Source organism: Symphalangus syndactylus, chromosome 1 (assembly GCF_028878055.3).
Source record: "Symphalangus syndactylus isolate Jambi chromosome 1, NHGRI_mSymSyn1-v2.1_pri, whole genome shotgun sequence".
Classification (NCBI taxonomy): Eukaryota; Metazoa; Chordata; class Mammalia; order Primates; family Hylobatidae; genus Symphalangus; species Symphalangus syndactylus.
The window spans coordinates 104,010,430-104,029,027 of NC_072423.2; the positions used below are offsets into that span (position 1 = coordinate 104,010,430).

General features: G+C 39.9%; 1 protein-coding gene across 6 annotated transcripts in view; it reads left to right on the plus strand.

Moving 5' to 3' along the window:
* ARHGEF3 (Rho guanine nucleotide exchange factor 3) overlaps positions 1 to 18,598 on the plus strand; it is a 361,980-nt gene that overhangs the window by 201,339 nt on the left and 142,043 nt on the right. For all 6 annotated transcript variants that reach the window (XM_063645526.1, XM_055273347.2, XM_055273309.2 and 3 more), the window contains one exon: positions 1,618 to 1,680. In XM_063645526.1, coding sequence (XP_063501596.1) covers positions 1,618 to 1,680 — 63 coding nt within the window. The remainder of the gene's footprint in view (positions 1 to 1,617; positions 1,681 to 18,598) is intronic.

Genomic DNA, 18,598 nt, shown 5'->3' on the forward strand with positions numbered 1-18,598 from the left:
AACAAACCTTTGTTAAATTGAAGTGAAAAAATAATAGAACAATTATAGTAATATAAAAAAGAGTAGTTCTGTTTGCTTTCCAGTCTCTGCCTTTGTTCAAGCTCAGAGTTCCACTAGAGGAGGAGGCTGACTTCTTTTGGGACTGAAGACTACAAATGTCTTCAGACTCTCGTGTAACCCCATGCTGGTGATTCTGGTCTTCTGGTAGCTTTCTTCCAAGTAATATCAGAAGACCTAGCAAGTCACAGGTTAGGGACTGAAGAAACACTTGACTGATTGGTTGAGCTGGGGATGCAGAAGAGAGGTGAATGTATCTTTGATGAGCTTTATTGTGGCTTATAGATTACATTTATTTTCTTCTTATGAAAAGAAAAAGGCCAGGCTCAATGGTTCACTCCTGTAATCCCAGAATTTTGGGAGGCCAAGGCAGGAGGATCACTTGAGCCCAGAAGTTTGAGACCAGCCTGGGCAACATGGCAAGACCCCCTCTCTACAAAAACTAAAATTAGCCCAGTAGCCCAGTGTGGTGGTGTGCTCCTGTGGTCCCAGATACTTGGGAGACTGAGGCAAGAGAATTGCTTGAGCCTAAGAGGTCAAGGCTGCAGTGAGCTGTGTTCACACCACTGCACTCCAGCCTAGGCAACAGAGGGAGACCCTGTCTCAAAAAAAAAAAAAAAAAGAAAGAAAAAACGAAAAACATACTTTTTCACATCTAACTTGGCAGACTGCCCTGGTCATAAATTTATAAATTTATTTCAAATACAGTTATCTTCAGTCCAAGTAATAACTTTTTAAAAATCATATGGCTTTAGCAGGAAAGTCGGAGAAGATGTCGAAGTTTCTTTCCAACATTAGGGTTCTGTGATTACATTAGGACCCTGGATAAGGTTTAGAACAAGTTTAAATTACTTAAGTACAAAGCAGCTCTAAAAATGGAATATCTTCAAGTGAATTAGACTTTCTTTCCAATCTAATCTCCTCTTGCAAGTTAGTCAGAATCTGAACTTTGTATCTAAATTTCTAAGCCTTGATATATGGAGACATTTAGAAAAAAATGAAACTCAAAGAGAAACAAACTATAACAGCAAGCATAAGAATAGTAACACAAACCAATTATCCTAGAGCTTAATAGTTTCTCGTAACTTCTTAGGCTTTCTTAGAAGTGTTCATTTATAGGCTGGGCGCGGTGGCTCATGCCTGTAATCCCAGCACTTTGGGAAGCTGAGGAGGGTGGATCATGATGTCAGGAGTTCGAGACCAGCCTGACCAACATGGTGAAACCCTGTCTCTATTAAAAATACAAAAATTAGCCAGGCGTGGTGGCATGTGCCTATAATCTCAGCTACTCAGGAGGCTGAGGCAGGAGAATCGCTTGAACCCAGGAGGCAGAGGTTGCAGTGAGCCAAGATCACACCACCGCACCCCAGCCTGGGCGACAGAGTGAGACTCTGTCTCAAAAAAAAAGAAGTGTTCATTTACATAGCTTGGTTAAAGGTTTTGGGTAACATGGTAGAAATGATAAGGATTGCATGTGCTATTTGATTGCTTTTTTCTTGCCTTAATCAAAGCCATAACCCCTACTTACCTTTGAACTTTGTTTCTTCATTTGTTCTGCAGCGAAAACGGAAACAGAGCACCCAAGATGAAGATGCTGTTAGCCTTTGCAGTCTCGACATAAGTGTAAGTATAGTCCTTTCTTCCCCCACTGGCGCCGAGAGCATCTCTCTTCTCCGAAGGTTATTTGTTAATAATATGCTGTGTGCTTGAAGTGGGCTTCCAGGATCTGACTATGGAAGTTGTGACCTGGGGGAAATTTTTTTAACTGAAAAACATTTTATTTCACTGGAGAAAACTGTGTGGCCAACTTAAACTTCCAAGCTAAGTTGTTTATTGCCTGTGTCTTTTCTCTCATAAAATGAATTGCGAACTCAGTGCATCTGGGTAGAATCTAGATAAATACCAATGTGCTCTTTTAGAGGCTGGTTCTAGAAGATGGAACAGATGTTTGTCCCCCTTTGGGGGAAAGTTAGTGGCTTGGCCCAGCTCAGGCAGCCGGATGGCCCAAAGGCCAGAAGAAGACTCCAGCAGCATAGTGGAGTGAGTGGCTTTGGATCAGCAGATCTTAGTTTGAATCAAGATTCTGTACTTACCATCTGTGTGACACCTTTCCTTGCCTGTTTCCTCATCTGGAAAATAGGAATGAAAAGACTTAACCTGACAAAATTTGGGAGGGGGTCAAATAAAACAATAAAAGTGAGACTATTAAGCACATTGCCTGTACATACTGGGCACCCACCAAATATTTGCCTCATTGTGTTTTTTTTTCTTTTTAAATCAGAAGTTTATAGAAGATGCTCAAGTGTCTTGGTAGTTAACTATTGGTGATGATCAAGGTGGAAAAGCTTCCTTGGCTTTGTTTCAGAAGATGTCCTTGGATACTTAATTTCATAGCTTTCTTTGTGTGGCCACCGTGTCTCCCTACTGATGCAATTGGGAAGCCTACCTTGGCCTCTGATGCCCTCATTATCCAGGGGCTGGGAGGTGGAGTAGGAATTCAGGCCCTCACTGGGCTCCCCTTGTCAATTCATCATCTGCACATCCCTGGGGTTTAACCACTGTGCTCTGTGGATCCATCTAACATTAGGCCGTGCTCGCTCTCCTCCATGGAGACCATGAAAGCTACTCTTATGAGATGAGAAGCCTTCCATGCTAGGAATAAAGAACTGAGTCATGGTTCTGGCTCTACCTATAATTAACAGTGTACCTTGAACGAGTCACTTCCTTTCTCTGAACCTCTGTTTCTTCATTTGTTAAAAAAGAAAAAGAAAAAAGGTTTGGGATCAGGCCTTCTAAAACCATTGTGAAAAGGAAACTCATTAAATATGGATTGTTAGGTACTCAACTGATAACCTTATTTACCAGTGTGAACAATGTTTTTTTTAGCTATTTTTGATTACTGCAGAGTTTTCTGTGATGCAAACAGCCATGATGGAGCGAGCTTGAACTGGCACTAATTAATGTACTTGAGCGTCTATTTTACCATGTGGTGTTTGTTTGTTCCAGTCTTTAGACCCTCAGATTGATGGAGTTGGGCCAGTTTACTAGGTTGCCATGGTGAACAGGACAAAAAGATGATGTTCCTCTGGGTTTTACTTTACTCATTGAATATTTTGTTATTGACAAGTGAAGTCTATGGAATTTCTCTTATCAGCAGCAAGATTTTTTTGTGTGTTTGAATCTTTTTAATTTTGTGGAAGTTTACTTTTAGAATTTAAAGATTTTCAGAATTTAAAGACTGTCAGAATTTACAGAGCCCTTAGCCACCATGTATGTATTCCAATCCCCTCACTTTGCAAATAAAGAAGTGGAAGCCCTGGAGGTGTAATGACTCAGGCAAGACTTCAATCCAGATCACTTCTAAGATTATGCCTTGTCTTACATTTTTCCCCAAGTATATATTGATATCCATTTTTCAGGAAAGCATGTCTCTAGATGCTTTCTATTGAAGAACCACTAACATTGTATTAAAGGACTATTTACAATTATGAATTGTGATTTGATTTTTGTCTTGATTGTCATCAATGGCCTTGACTTCCCAACAAGGTCACAAGACTGTGGATAATTTGGCTTCTTTTCTCCTTGTGCAGCTATGGATATTTCCTTTTTTCTTAACCATCTCATATATTATGTTTTGTCACAGTAAAGAGACTTGTATAGAAGATAAATCTACCCCATTACCACCAATGTGGCTGATCCCTATGCTTAGGGACTCAGCTCTAGACAGACTCATTTCTGATTTACCTGGCATTTTTCCTGAATCTTGGCAAACAGGGCTGAGTTTCCTCCATTTATTGCCACATAGTATTATAATAATTGCAGAAATTGGAAGAATTCTAGAAGCTGTTGGAGGAACATGAAAACTGCTGTTTTGCAGATGCCACTGACCATTAGAGTCATATGGAGATGACAGAGGGTGTGACAGATCCAGATGTGGCCATGGAGGGAGTGTGACTAAATTTCAGTAACTTTCTCCCAGTAGGCACTCAGGAGAGATGAGTTGAATGGAATTAAATGGTAGATAGAGCCACACAGGAGAAGATGTTTTGCCATAAAGGCAACAATGGTGAAATGAATATCTGAACCCAATAAATTAATTGCTCTAATAAGTAAATGGCCTCTGTGGGCTACTCAAAGGAACTTTATCTTTGTGCATTTAAATGATGATATCTAATAGAGTCACTGTCCCTGAACTAACTGGCAGTATTACTGAAGAATTGTCTTTGGACTGTTTCTATGTGTAGTGGAAAGTATCTTTAAAAAAAGAAAAAAAAGGTGGGTCCCAATGGATGACTCATACTAGAGGATGTGAGGGTTTGGGAAAGTAATATGAGTAACTCTCAATTTTTATTCCATTTAATAAGTTGTAAGACATTTCGTCAGATGTGTGCTTTGAACAAGAAATTGCGAGATGAGGGGACAGGTCTTTGGGGATCATAGTCAAGTTTTCATTGAGTCCCAGCCCAATGCTAGATACACAGTAAATTCTTGATAAATACTGTTGATGGGTTAAAAAACAAAACAGTGAACTCGCCTAATGTATACGTCTTTTAAAGAAATATATCTGGGACTTAAAGTTGAGAAATATTAACACAGACTATATCCCCCTTTGATTAAAAAGTAAATGCCCAATAGCAGCGGTCCCCAACCTTTTTGACACCAGGGGCTTGTTTCGTGGAAGACAGTTTTCCCCTGACCAGTTGGGTAGGGGATGGTTTCAGGATGATTCAAGCACTTTACATTTATTGCGTACTGTATTTCTATTCTTATTACATTGTAATACATAATGAAATAATCACACAACTAATCATAATGTAGAATCAGTGGGAGTCCTGAGCTTGCTTTCCTGCAAGTCCCATCTGGGGGTAACGAGAGATAGTGACAGATCATCAGGCATTAGAATCTCATAAGGAGCCAAAACCTAGATCCCTTGGATGCGCAGTTCACAATAGGGTGTGTGCTTCTATGAGAATCTAAAGTCTCCACGGCTGATCTGACAGGAGGCGGAACTCAGGTGGTAATGAGAAAGATGGAGAGTGGCTATAAATACAGATGAAACTTTGCTTGCTTGCTTGCCTGCCGTCCTCTCACCTCTTACTGTGCAGCCTGATTCTATGGCCCTGTAGAATGTTTGTTGTTATCATAACTCAGACACCCTTCAGGATGACTGACGTTATTCTTACAGAACAGGGATCCTCGATTGTTTGGGGGGATGCATCACTTACTCTTTCGGGAATCTGGTGATAGCACAGGAAATTTTACAAGACTGATGTGTGATTTCAGGGGATTCATGGATCCCAGCCAAGACCCCATATTAAGAGTTTCTCTTACAGAGGAAACTGGAAGGGTCTTAAAGCTCGGTGATGGGTGACGTATCTCCAAATAATTTTTTTCTGACCCTCCACTCCCAGCACTTGGTGGAAAATGAATTCTGACTGGAGAGTTCATGCTAGTTGATGATATAATCGGTCACTATTTTTTCCCACCGCCTCACCCAATCCCCTGACTGGGCCCCCAGCTTCCTGGTGGGTTAGAACACAAACTATTTCTCAGGGAAAATAAAAAGCAACGTACACTTTTGAGAGCAATCTGCCGAGTGGAGAAGGCTCCCAGCAGCCACCTACAAATCTCCTCTCACGTCAGAGGATATGAGTAGGATGGTTTCAGGGAGCTTGCCTCCCGCACAGCACTTTTCTAGTTTAAATTCTAATGGGCGAGAGACACTGTAGCTCATGTCACCACAGGAAAGGCCCCTGGTGCCAGAGCTCCTGCTGCAGAGCACAGCTCAGCACCAGACATTCTTTCTCATAAAACAAATGAGCTCTGGGTGGAAATAAAAATAGCCTCCAATGATAAAGTAATGTAAAAATAAAAAGGAATATATGTTCTCTAGAAAAATTGGAAAATGTGAACAATAGTTTGACAATCCCACCTCAGAGCCATAGCTACATTTTGATGTATTTCCTTCCTGTCATTATATACAAACCTTTAAATTTTTTTCATTGTGAAATATTTCAGACATACAAATGGTATAAAGATAATAGAAAACCCCATGTAGCTACCAGTGCAACTGAAGAAATACGCCTTTAACGGTGATGCCAAAGACCCTTGCAAAACCTTTGCTTTGTGGAGTTTGATATTTATTTCTGCTTTGCATGCCCATAAACTTGCTATGGACATGTATCTCTAAATAGCATGTATGTTTTTAACCAGGTTTTAAAATTTATATAAGCATACACAGTTTTTAAAAATTGAGATCGGGCGGGCACAGTGGGCCTATAATCCCAGCACTTTGGGAGGCTGAGGTGAGAGGATCACTTGAGCCCAGAAGTTTGAGACCAGTCTGGGCAACACAGGCAGACCCTGTTTCTACAAAAAAAATAAAAAATTAGCCAGGTATGGTGATGCATGGCTGTAGTGGCTGCTACTTGGGAAGCCGAAGTGGGAGGATCGATTGAGCCTGGGAGGTTGCTGCAGTGAGCTGTGATTGTGCTGCTGCACTCAAGGCTGGGTGACAGAGAAAGACCCTATCTCAAAAAAAAAAAAAAAAAAAAAAAGGATTATAGTACAAGTTAATTTATTCATGAATTTTTCACTTACTATATCATGAACATGTCATCATATTATGAAATATTCTGTAAGAATATTATTTTTAATAACGATAGAGTACTTTATCAAATGTGTTCATTTAAATCTATTCCACCGACCCTTTACTGGGTATTTAGGTAAGTTCCAACTTTTCACTATTATAAGTAATGCCGATGGGCATCCAGGAACATGTTTGTGTAATCTCTTTTATCAGTAGGATAAAGTTTGAGATATGAAATTCCTGGCTAAAAGAGTATGAATATTTTTACAATCTGTGAACAGGTTTATCCTCTGCTTCTGGCAGTGAAGTGGAAATGAAGTTTAGAGCTGTTGAGTATCTTGTGTGGAATCTCACAGGCATGGGAGATTGTTTTCAGCTTTCCCTGGCCCTTCTCTCTTCCCACTGCATGGCCAGTCCCCTGCTAAGACTATGACTTGAGATGGGACATTTACTTCCCCCCCTCCACCCATCCTGCCACACTTTAGGAGAGCCCCTGACAGGGCCCACACTCCTCTCTTGACTGGTGGGGATGGAGCTGGTGGCAATGGAGCTGGTGGTGGGGCATCTTTTCTATGTTGGTGGGGCTTTCCCATGGGAGCACATGGCTGGACCATCACTTGGGGTGGGATAGGATTGGGGTTCACATTCTTCCTGCATTTTTTTTGTTTTGCTGATGTGCAACCATCAAGATGAGCCCTGTTTAATCTCCTGGCAAGGAATACTTGGGAAGAATGTGCTCACAGCTCTCAGTGCTTTTGAGATCCATGTATTGTTGATGTTACAACCATTCTTCTGTCCCCTTTGAGAAATCTACACAGAAATCCACGTGGCAAATGTTTGAATCTCACCCCTTCCCTCTCTTCCTAAGGGGAGTAGTTGAGGAAGAGCTGAGCTATGGTCTGCCAACACTGGAGGAGGTTCTTCTGGAGCTCACTAACATGACTGCAAGACCCTCATTGAGGCCGAGTAGTATTCAGCAGCTCTGTGGCCTCCTCACTGGCCTCCCTACCTCTTTGTAGTCTGCCCTCCACGCATCAGCCAGGGGCATCTTTCCAAGTGTAAATTTTATCTTGTCATGCCTGCCTCCAGGTTCCCAGACTGTGCTTCCAAAGTCTTGCACCGTCTGGCCCCTACCCACCTCCTGAACCACTCCCTTCCACCTTTTACACATGCAGGCCAACCATGCTGGTTTTCTTCCAATTTCTCAAACTCGTCATGCTCCATCTTGTCCCTGGACCTCTGCACGTGCTATTCTCCTGTGTGTGGAATGCATGCTGTTTCTTCTTCTCCCCACATTTCACCTGGCTCATGCCCCCTTACCCTTCATATCTTGCTCTCCTCTAAGAAGCTCCCAGACTTCCCAGGACTCCTTTATACCTCTCCCTCCAGCCATTCCCTACCACCACCACCACCCCACTCTCACAAGCTTGTGTCCCCGTCCTAGCCTTTATCACCCAGCATTGTGATGCCTGCTTCCATTTCACCTTCAGAGGCAGGCTGTGAGCCCTTCACAGGGAGGGCTGTGTTCCACTCTTGTTACATCTCCAGCACCTGGCACAGGGCCTTGCCCATAGCAGGTGCTGAATAAACATTAAATGAAGGTATGCTTGAAGTTTCTTCTGTTGTATGAATAATTGAAAGAAAGGGACAGATAAATGTTAGAAAAGTCAGTAGCATTTCAAAAAAAAGGGGGGTTGGGATAGAATTTTTAAAATTTAAGGCAGAAGATGAGATGAACATATTTATCTCAGATGTGTGATGCCAGGAAGTCTTTTGGACTTCAATCACTCGGGGTACAGAAGGCTGTTTCTGATTTTTGTTATAGTATATGGTATAGATGTGATCTGTTTGTAAGTTCACCAATAGCCTGTGAATTCCCTCAAAGCAAATACATAGTGTCCATCATAGATGCTCCATAAATATGTCTAGGATGGGTGAATGAATGAATGAATGAGTCTCAGATTGAGTTACTTATATGGGTGTTTCTGAGATGCTCAGTATTATTCTTACCAGCATGGTTTTCCTTGGATTAATACTAATCAGAATTTCAGGGAGGAAGGGACCAAGTTGCTAGAGTCCTAACTTATGTAGCATGGCTGTGAGAGACTCATTAGATACGTAGTGACAAGAGCAGCTACTGTTGATTTAGTGCTTACTGTGTGATGGGCACTGTGCCATTATACATTTTATTATTTAATCCTCGTATTACCCCTTTAGAGATGAGGCCAACGGAGTGGATAGAAGTTATAAACTTGCCTGAGGCCTTACAGCTAGCAAATACCATAGCTTTTGGATCTGAGTCCCAGGCCTGTCCTCCCAATCACAGTGCTAATTATAGTTATTATATTAGTAAATAGCGTACTAAATAGCATGCTAATATGAATTAAGCATTCATATGCTCTGTGCTTTCCAAATACCTCATTAAATTCTCACAGTGGTATGGTCCTGTGACAATGGAATGTATTATACCCTTTCTGCAGATGAGACAACTGAGAGTCAGAGAGATAAACAATTAGTTCAAAGTCACAGTATGTAAATTTAAGCCCAGGATGGTTCGATTCCACAGCCTCCCCACACCACCTCCAGGACAGGAGAGGAGAAGAAAGCTTTTGGCTCCCTGGCTTTCAGTGCTGGATGATGTTTAGTGCTTTTAGCTGGTCTTATTGGCAAAGTTGCTTTGAGGTTTATGACAGGCATCCCCAAATTTCCATTAACTGTGCACTCCAGTCATTTATCCTGTCATGTGCATGCCCAAAGCACAAGCATTGATATAGAAGAGGGGGAAAAAAGCTTTCCTGTCTCAGTTAAGCTAAATGGTGTTTCATTGCCAGGATATGTTAAACCAGGCACGGAATAGCAGCGAGATTTATTTTATCTCTGCTCAGCAGAGTCCAGATAATTAAAAAAGATACCATTTCTGTGGTTTTGTTTCTCTTGGTCTGTTCTGGAACTTGCTAACTGGGGAGATTAGCCTCGCCCTGGCCAGCATGGGGCCTTGATGAATTATGTGGGAGAGGTTAATAATGCTCTTATCACCGAGGAGACCAGGCCTCTAGCTGAGATTGGGTCTTCATTAGCACATGCTTATATTTAACCTGTTGGCATTTTTTTTGTTTGTTTTGGATTTATGGTCTATTTTTGCTGTCTGTGAAATTGTTTGGGCCTAAGGTAGCAGATATGCTATGTTTGGTCCAATGGTTGTTCTGACGCTGCCACCTCTGATGGCAAATTTACTTGTGCTTTGAGCGTTCACATAGACACATTGCATCTTGCTTTTGGCCTAATAGATTAGGTGGTAGATGATAGTTGCTGTGATCTTTTATCTTTGACTCACTTCTTGAAAAGCACAGTGACAAAGAAATTCCAAGGAGCTTCAGGACACACTCTCGGATGTGAATGATACAATAAAGTGTAAGTCAGCATATTCACCTTTTCCCATTCCCCCTCAAAGTGACCTTGATGCGGCCCTTGTTAAATGAAGATGTTTGTGCCCCAGAACACCTGTTTGTTGGGATTTATCACCAGAATTACAAACTTCAGGAGGTTAGAGAGTGAACATCATTCTGTACCTGTTTCCTCACCTGTAAAACAGAAATCGTAACAATGCCCTGCCTTAAAGTTGTAAGGATAAAAATGAGTTAATTCATGCCAGGTGAGATGGCTCACACCTATAATCCCAACACTTTGGGAGGCTCAGGCTGGAGGATTGCTTGAGCCCAGGAGTTCGAGAACAGCCTGGGCAATATAGTGAGACCTCATCTCTACAAAATAATTTCTGTAGCCATTAAAAAAGAATGAGACCATGTCCTTTGCAGGGACATGGATGGAGCCATTATCTTTAGCAAACTAACGCACGAACAGAAAACCAAATACCATATGTTCTCACTTATAAGTGGGAGCTAAAAGATGAGAACACATGGACACATAGAGGGGAACAACACAAACTTGGGCTATCAGAGAGCGGAGGGTGGGAGAAGGGAGGAGGGAGAGGATCAGGAAAAACAACTAATGGGGTACTAGGCTTAATATCTGGGTGATGAAATAATCTCTACAACAAACCCCCATGACACATGTTTACCTATGCAACAAACCTGACATATAAGCCTGAACTTAAAAGTTAAAAAAAAATGAACACATAGCACAAAAGTAAAACTTGTTTGAGGTTTTAAAAAAATAATAAATTTAAAACTTAGCTGAGTGTGGTGGCATGCACCTGTAGTCCTAGCTACTTGGGAGGCTGAGGTGGGAGGATCGCCTGAGCCCAGGAGGCAGAGATTGCAGTGAGCTAAGATCATACCACTGCACTCCAGCCTAGGTGTTAGAGCAAGATCCTGTCTTTATTTAAAAACAAACAAATAATAAAATAAAAAGTTAATTTATGTAAAGTATTTAGTACCTGGCCTATCGTGAGCACAAAAAAATAACTATTGTTGCTATTGATTTTATTATACAAAATCAACTTTATTGTTAAGTTCGAGGGTCTTTGTTATTAATACAAATATTCCTTAAATAGAATTGATCATGTAATTTTAAAAAGCAGTATATGAGGCCAGGCACAGTGGCTTACACCTATAATCCCAACACGTTAGGAGGCTGAGGCGGGTGGACTACAAGGTCAGGAGTTCGAGACCAGCCTGGCCAACATGGTGAAACTCTGTCTCTACTAAAAATACAAAAATTAGCTGCGCGTGGGGGTGCATGCCTGCAATCCCAGATACTCGGGAGGCTGAGGCAGGAGAATCGCTTGAACCAGGGAGTGGGAGGTCGCAGTGAGCCAAGATCGTGTCACTGCACTCCAGCCCGGCAACACAGCAAGACTCCATCTCAAAAAAAAGAAAGGTATATGAAAAGAGGTATATAAGGATTTTTATTACAGCATTGTTTATGATAGCCAAAACTGGAAACAGCATGAATATCCAAATTATATAGACTTGTAAATGCCTTCAGAATATAAGTGTAAAATGCAGTTACAGAACACATGCTATATACGTTATGCTCCTGTATGTTTATATACTTTTATCTATATAAAGGAAGAAGTATGGAAGAGCATATGCTGTATTGTGCATAGTCCTTAGACTGGGAGAATGGAATTGTGGGGATGAGGAGATTAAGTTGTAAGGATTCCTGAGCTTTGGTATTTTGCAAAACCTATGAACACCCCTTTCCCCACAAAGACTGTTTATATGTGCCCAAAGCAAAATTCACAAGGTTACAGCAAACCAGTTATGTTGAAATATAGTTATAAAAATATTTAAAAACAAATTTGTGGTTAGAGCATGTGCTTCTTAATGCATTAAGTAACATCTGGCAACAAGTCTAATAACTAATACATCTTCAGTGATATGATAAGAATAAGAATAAATGATATTTTGAAATACCTACACCAACTACACTGTCATTTGAAAGTATAGTGATTTCTATGTTGACAGTCACAGATCTGAGAATGCTTCTATGATTTGTAGCCTCCATTCATACTGGAAAGAAATACTAAATTTCAATCATTGGTGAAAATAAAGATGTATCTCATTTTTCCATCTAAGCTTGAAGATGCCCTGAATTTTATTCAGTGAACTCTTGAGGGTCTGAAAATTCTAGATTATGAATCCCTGCTTAAGACACTCAATCTGTTATGATAAGCTTTTCTATTATATTACATTTGTAATACAAATGACTGCAAAAAATATAAGAATAATAGATTTTGACCTGTTGGTGTATGAGATTATTAGTGTTAGTGAAGGTAAGAATGTAAAACATTATATATAAAAGTTGTTTTTAGGAAGACCATGTAATAGTCATGAAATCAGTGCTCAGCACTTGGTGTTTAGATTTTTCCTTGAGAACAGCTTAGCTTACCGGTCCTTCACATTGCTTTTTTTAACCTTTGTTTTTTGTTTTTGTTTTTAGTTTTTAGTTTTTTTATGCTTCATCTGCCCATCTACACATTGCTTTTTGAAACAGATAACTTGAGCCACCTCAGTATTTTATTAGAAAATCTTTTCTGCTTCTTCTACTGTTGAAAAAATAATTTGGGGATAGAAAAATATTTTATGTTTTAGAGATGAATATGGACGTGTTTAGGGTTAAAATGTCATGATAACTTTCATTTACTGTCAAATTCTTTAGCGTAAAATATAAAGTGAATATTTTAAAGAGAAAAACAATTTTATTTTTAATTATACAAGTAACACTGTATACATTCTCATCATTTAAAAATCAAACAGCAGAGATAGAGCTAACAGTGGCTCCACCATGCCCCAGTCCCACTTACCTCCTTAGGTGTAATAATCAGTTTACTGTCTCCTTCCAGATATTTAGATAGAGTTAGATAGATAGATAAATATGTAAAAATTAGTTTGTGATGGCTTTTAAGGACACGTTGTCATTGTTTTTATTTTAATTTTCAACTTGCTTTTTTTCCCTTTTAATAGATTTTATTTACTTATTTATTGCTGTGAGAAGAGATAGTATATTGAAAGCTATTCAGTTACAGAATAGGGCATCCTCAGAAAGCAAAAGGAGGAATGCCTTGTCTTTAAGTTTTTCTTCTATATAGGGTAGACTTTACTTTTTTTTTAGAGCAGTTTTAGATTCACAGCAAAATTAGGCAGAAAGTACAGAGCATTCCCATATGCCCCCAAGTCGATGTATACATAGTCTCCCCCGTTATCAACAGTTTCCATCAGAGTGGCACATTTTTCACAATTGATGAACCTCCACTGACACATCATCTTTCAACCAAAGTTTATAGTTTACACTAGAGTTCACTTGTGGTTTTGTACATTCCATGGGTTTGTACAAAAGTGTAATCACACATATCCACCATTATGGTTTCATACAGAATACTTTCACTGCCGTGAAAATCCTCTGTTCCACCTATTCATCTCCCCCTTCTCACTAACCTGTGGCAATCACTGATCTCTACTCTCTCCATACTTTTGCCTTTTTCAGAATGCCATATAGTTGGAAGCATACAGTATATAGCCTTTTCAGATTGACTTCTTTCACTTAGTAATATGCATTTATGGTTTTTCCATGTCTTTTCACGACTTGGCAATTCATTACTTTTTTATCACTAAAAAATATTTTATTGTATAGATGTCCCACAGTTTGTTTATCCATTAATTTAGTGTAAGCTATATCTTATTCTCTTAAAATGCTGCTTATTATTGCATAAAACAGATGGGTATAGTTTATTTTTAATGCGGTTCTCTACTGAGAAACATTTTTGTTGGGTCCAATACTTCCCAGTAACAAACAATGACTATCTCTACACCCCAGAGCAAGTAGTAAGGTACACTTCATTTAAATAACACTGTTTGCAACTCTTAAACTTATATATCCAGAAGTATATTCCTTCTGTGTCATGCATAATTTAAAATATATATATATAAATTGTAGTTGTGAATTTAAAGAATGTTATATTGACAAGTTTTACCTTTTGACTGCCTTAAAGTGTTTTCAGTTTATCATTAATACTATTTTGACTGAGATTTTTGCTGTAAGAAGTCACTAGAAAATAATACTTTTGTTTCTGATTTTTTTTCTAGGCTGTAGCCTGGGTCTGTCCACCTGAAAATTATGTAAATAATATTGGTTAGGAAGTTTCATCTGGGCTTCCATGCCCAGCTAATTGAGTTTACCCCTAAATGACTTATGTAATTATATCAAGCCTCATCTTTGATCTGGTTATATATTCCTGGTTTCAATTGCAGAAGCTGTTTGTCTGTTTTTCTTTTCTCAATTGTGTCTGATACCTGTTCTCTGTGAAGAGAAGGAGATGTGTTGACTTTTGCCCTTGATCTTACCATGCATAGAATTTTACATTACTTGACGGACACTGAAATTCTTGGGTAACTTCAGAGAAATGTTAAAAGAATGAAGTGACCAGGAGAATTCTCGTAGTTTGTGTGTCTTCCTCTACCCTGCTGTTTAACTTACCCTGCGACGTGCTGATCATTTTACGGAGAGAGCTGACTCAGTGCGAGCAGGTGGTTTCTCTATAAGCATAATGTTCATGACTGGTATTGAAGGTGAAACATTTGAAATGAAATCATGGGCTTATCTTCAGTGGTCACAATGCCAGGTTTGGATTAACTCCTTAGCAATCCTGCAGGGAAACCTGAATGGGTTTATTCCCAACAGACTGACCTTTTCCCCTTATAATACTGTAAATGGAACTTTTTTTTTTAACTCCTCACGTACCTCAAAATATCAATTTCCAAAACTAGAATCCTCTACTTAGCACTAAAATCAATAAATCTAAAGAGCTTCTTTGTCTTTATTTGGCAGAGGAAAGGGATGGTTTTGCTGGCCAGCTCTATATAAATTTCATTGAAGAAAATGTGTATTATTTTAGAATTAATGAGTTAATTTGTTCGTTCTTTAGTGCATTCACTTAGTGCATCCACTAATTCAATCAACTGGCATTTACTGAGCTCTGCCATACGTCATACACGGGCCACTGAAAGAAGCTAAACTTAAGACTCATTCATCTGCAGACAAGTGGGGGTTGCACTTTGCTTCTGAAACAAGTTAACCAAGCACAGAGAAGGCGCATCTAAGCTGTACCCATGGTTGTTTTTCTCCTTTCTCCAAAGGATCAATTCTGACTCTTGGTTGGTTTTGAAAGAAATTTTACTATGGATTCTTTTCTGGTAATATTTTTCTCTCTTAGAATATCCTTGAAATTGGCCAGGCGCAGTGGCTCATGACTGTAATCCCAGCACTTTTGGAGGCTGAGGCAGGCAGATCACCTGAGGCCAGGAGTTCGAGACCAGCCTGGCCAACATGGTGAAACCCTGTCTCTACTAAAAATATAAAAATTAGCCGGATGTGGTGGCACACGCCTGTACTCCCAGTTACTTGGGAGGCTGAGGCAGGAGACTTGCTTGAACCCAGGGGGGTGGAGGCTGCAGTGAGCCAAGATCGCACCACACTGCACTCCAGCCTGGGCGACAAAGCGAGATTCTTGTCTCGGAAAAAAAAAAAAAAAGAATATCCTTGAAATTAACTTATTTGCTTTTAGCTGGTTAACTCAAAGGTTCAGTCGGGAAGGTACTTCACTTTATTTTATGTAAAAGCCAACCTTGTGCAATTATACTTTGTGGTGGGCTTTGCATCTGTCTTCTCCTTACAGTTAGGCATTGGGTTTCAAAGAAACATTACTAGGATTTTTTACATCTAGAGAGGACCTTTCATTTTGTTCATGTGGAGTGGTTGTGGGGTACTGTTCCATTTTAGGGAGAACGAGGTTGTTTTAAATGAGACAGTTTTGTAAATTGTTATTAGTAGAAGTATTTAACAAAATGCCCCTGCTATTGATTTTATTCTGTAAAGTTTCATTCATAGTCAAGCAGATGTGATCAATGGGGTGATGGTTTGATAAATAGAGCCAGAATCACACCATTATCACTTCCTCCAGATGGTCATGCCCTCTTCATCTCCACAGTGGCTGGATGTCTAGGGCCTTCCAACCTGGTCTTCCTCATTTTCCTTCTGTTCTCTGCTCAAATGTTCTTAGACTTCCTCTGTCCCGCTACGTGAAATAGCATTTCCAGGCCAAGCGCGGTAGCTTACACTTGTAATCCCAGCACTTTGGGAGGCTGAGGCGGGAGGATTGCTTGAGCCCAGGAGCTCGAGACCAACCTGAGCAACACGACGAAACCCTGTCTCTATGAAAAATATAAAAATTATCTAGGCATGGTGATGTGCCTGTGGTCCTAGCTACTTGGGTGGCTGAAGCAGGAGGACCGCTTGAGCCCAGGAGGTTAAGGCTGCAGTGAGCCGTGATTTCTCCACTGCAGTCCAGCTTGGGGGACAGAGCAAGAACTTGTCTCAAAAAAAAAAAAAAAAATATATATATATATATATATATATATATATATATATACAGCATTTTAATTCCTCAGCACTCCCCTCTCTTCTTATCTGACTTTATTTTTTCTTCATAGCCTTTATCATCACCTGCCACATTATGTATTTTTAAAATTTATTATATTTGTCTCTTCACAGTAGAATATAATTTTTATTTTGTTGTTTTTGCCATATTATGAACATCTGGGACAGTGTCTGGCATCGTGTGTGCAATAAACATTTGTTGGATAAATGATTGAGTGGCCACTTGGTTGTTCATATGTTACATGCTGTCTTTGGAAGGTTACTGTAAACATGAACTGGATTTACCTTGGCAACATTTTAAGAACATGTCTTCCTCTATGTACATATTTGCCTTCCCTCATTTTTAAAGAAAACCAGTACAACAAAAGGCAAAATCAAGGTCTGCCTGAAGAGACGTTGTGATATACAAAGCAAGATAGGTAAAAATAATGCCAGGCTTTTATGAGCTAATAAATAAGTCAGGCTAAAGACAAGAGGATAGAAGGAATGTGAAATGTACACATGATCTCATATGGATGTGGAATTGTTAACACCAGTGCTTTCACATTTAACTTAGTTGGTATGGAAAGATCTCTCAGGATAGTGGTAGGAATGGAAATTTTCTGTTAAAATGAAAACCATCCCACTTTTGAAGTCTCAATTCCTTTCCACTTAACGGCTGTTTATTGAGTGCACAACACTGTGCCTGGTGCCCACCATGTGGTTACAGAATGAAAGATGCTTGTAAGGAGTTATCAATCAACTTACATTGCTTGTTTATCCAAACTTGTGGAAAGGAATATATTCTAGATGATATAGAAATGGCAGAGTACCAGTACATCTTTTATATCTCACCCAGAATATGTTCTGGCTGTTATATTGAAATATGAGTAAGCCTTGCCGCCTGAGCATTCTCAATATTGTGAAAAAAATACAGGAGCCACTTTGAGGAGACCCAGCACTGTTGGAGGTAGGAATGTGCCAGGTTCTCCCTGCTGGACAAGGTGGAATGCTTCCCTGCTTTCCCTCCAGGGTGAGTGGAGCAGCCTCCCCTAGGAACGTGACGCAGGGCACCGGTCATACCAACCCAGCATCTTTAGTCTCCCTTTTACCCTGTGTGTTTAGCTTATTTTACTTGGAAAAGGTAAATAAGGTTTTGGTTGAAAATACCTTTTATTGATTATAAGCTTCCAAGACAGGGAAAAACTAAACAGGAGGTGCTGAATGGACCTGAAAATGGACTTGATGATCTACTCAGCTTAATCATGCTAATAAAGAAAGGTGGGGTCTGTTTTGTTTTGTTTTGTGTTTTGAGACAGGATCTCACTCTGCCATCCAGGCTGGAGTACAATGGCATGATCACAGCTCACCTCAGCCTTGATCTTCTGGGCTCAAGCAATCCTCCTGCCTCAGCCTTCTGAGTAGCTGGGACCACAGGTGCAGGCCACCACACTTGGCTAATTTATTTCATTTTTTTTTTTAATTTGCAGATAACCCAAAAGGCAGATGATTTACCTACGGCTAACAGAGGTGATTGCACTTTGAACAGGATGTCTGTCTTACTTTGGGCTGTTATAACAAAATACCATAGCCTGGGTGGCTTATAAGCAATAGAAATTGATTTCTCACGGTTTTGAAGGCTGGAAGTGTGAGATCAGGGTTCCAGCTCTGGTGAGGGCCTTCTTCTGGGTTGTAGAGTCTGCCGCTCTCATGACCTTACACACTTCCCAAGAGCCCCACCTCCTAATATCATTACATTAAGGGTAGAATTTCAACATATGAATTTCAGGGGGACACAAATATTCTGTTCATAACAATGTCCAAGCTCACAGATCACGCCTCACTAGCCACCTGCCTAAATGTCATTAAAGCCACAGTAATTTACTAACTTCCATAGAGGAGAGAAAAACCTTTTAAAAACATATTTTTTAACATGGTTTGGATACAGTGAGTTTTCACAAATTTGAATATTATGTGTAACTGAAAAACATTGGCTTTAAAAAATTATAAATTATCTTCCTTTACATTTGATATTTCATGTGGTTTTGCCTTCACATAGAAAAGAAGGTTTCGGCT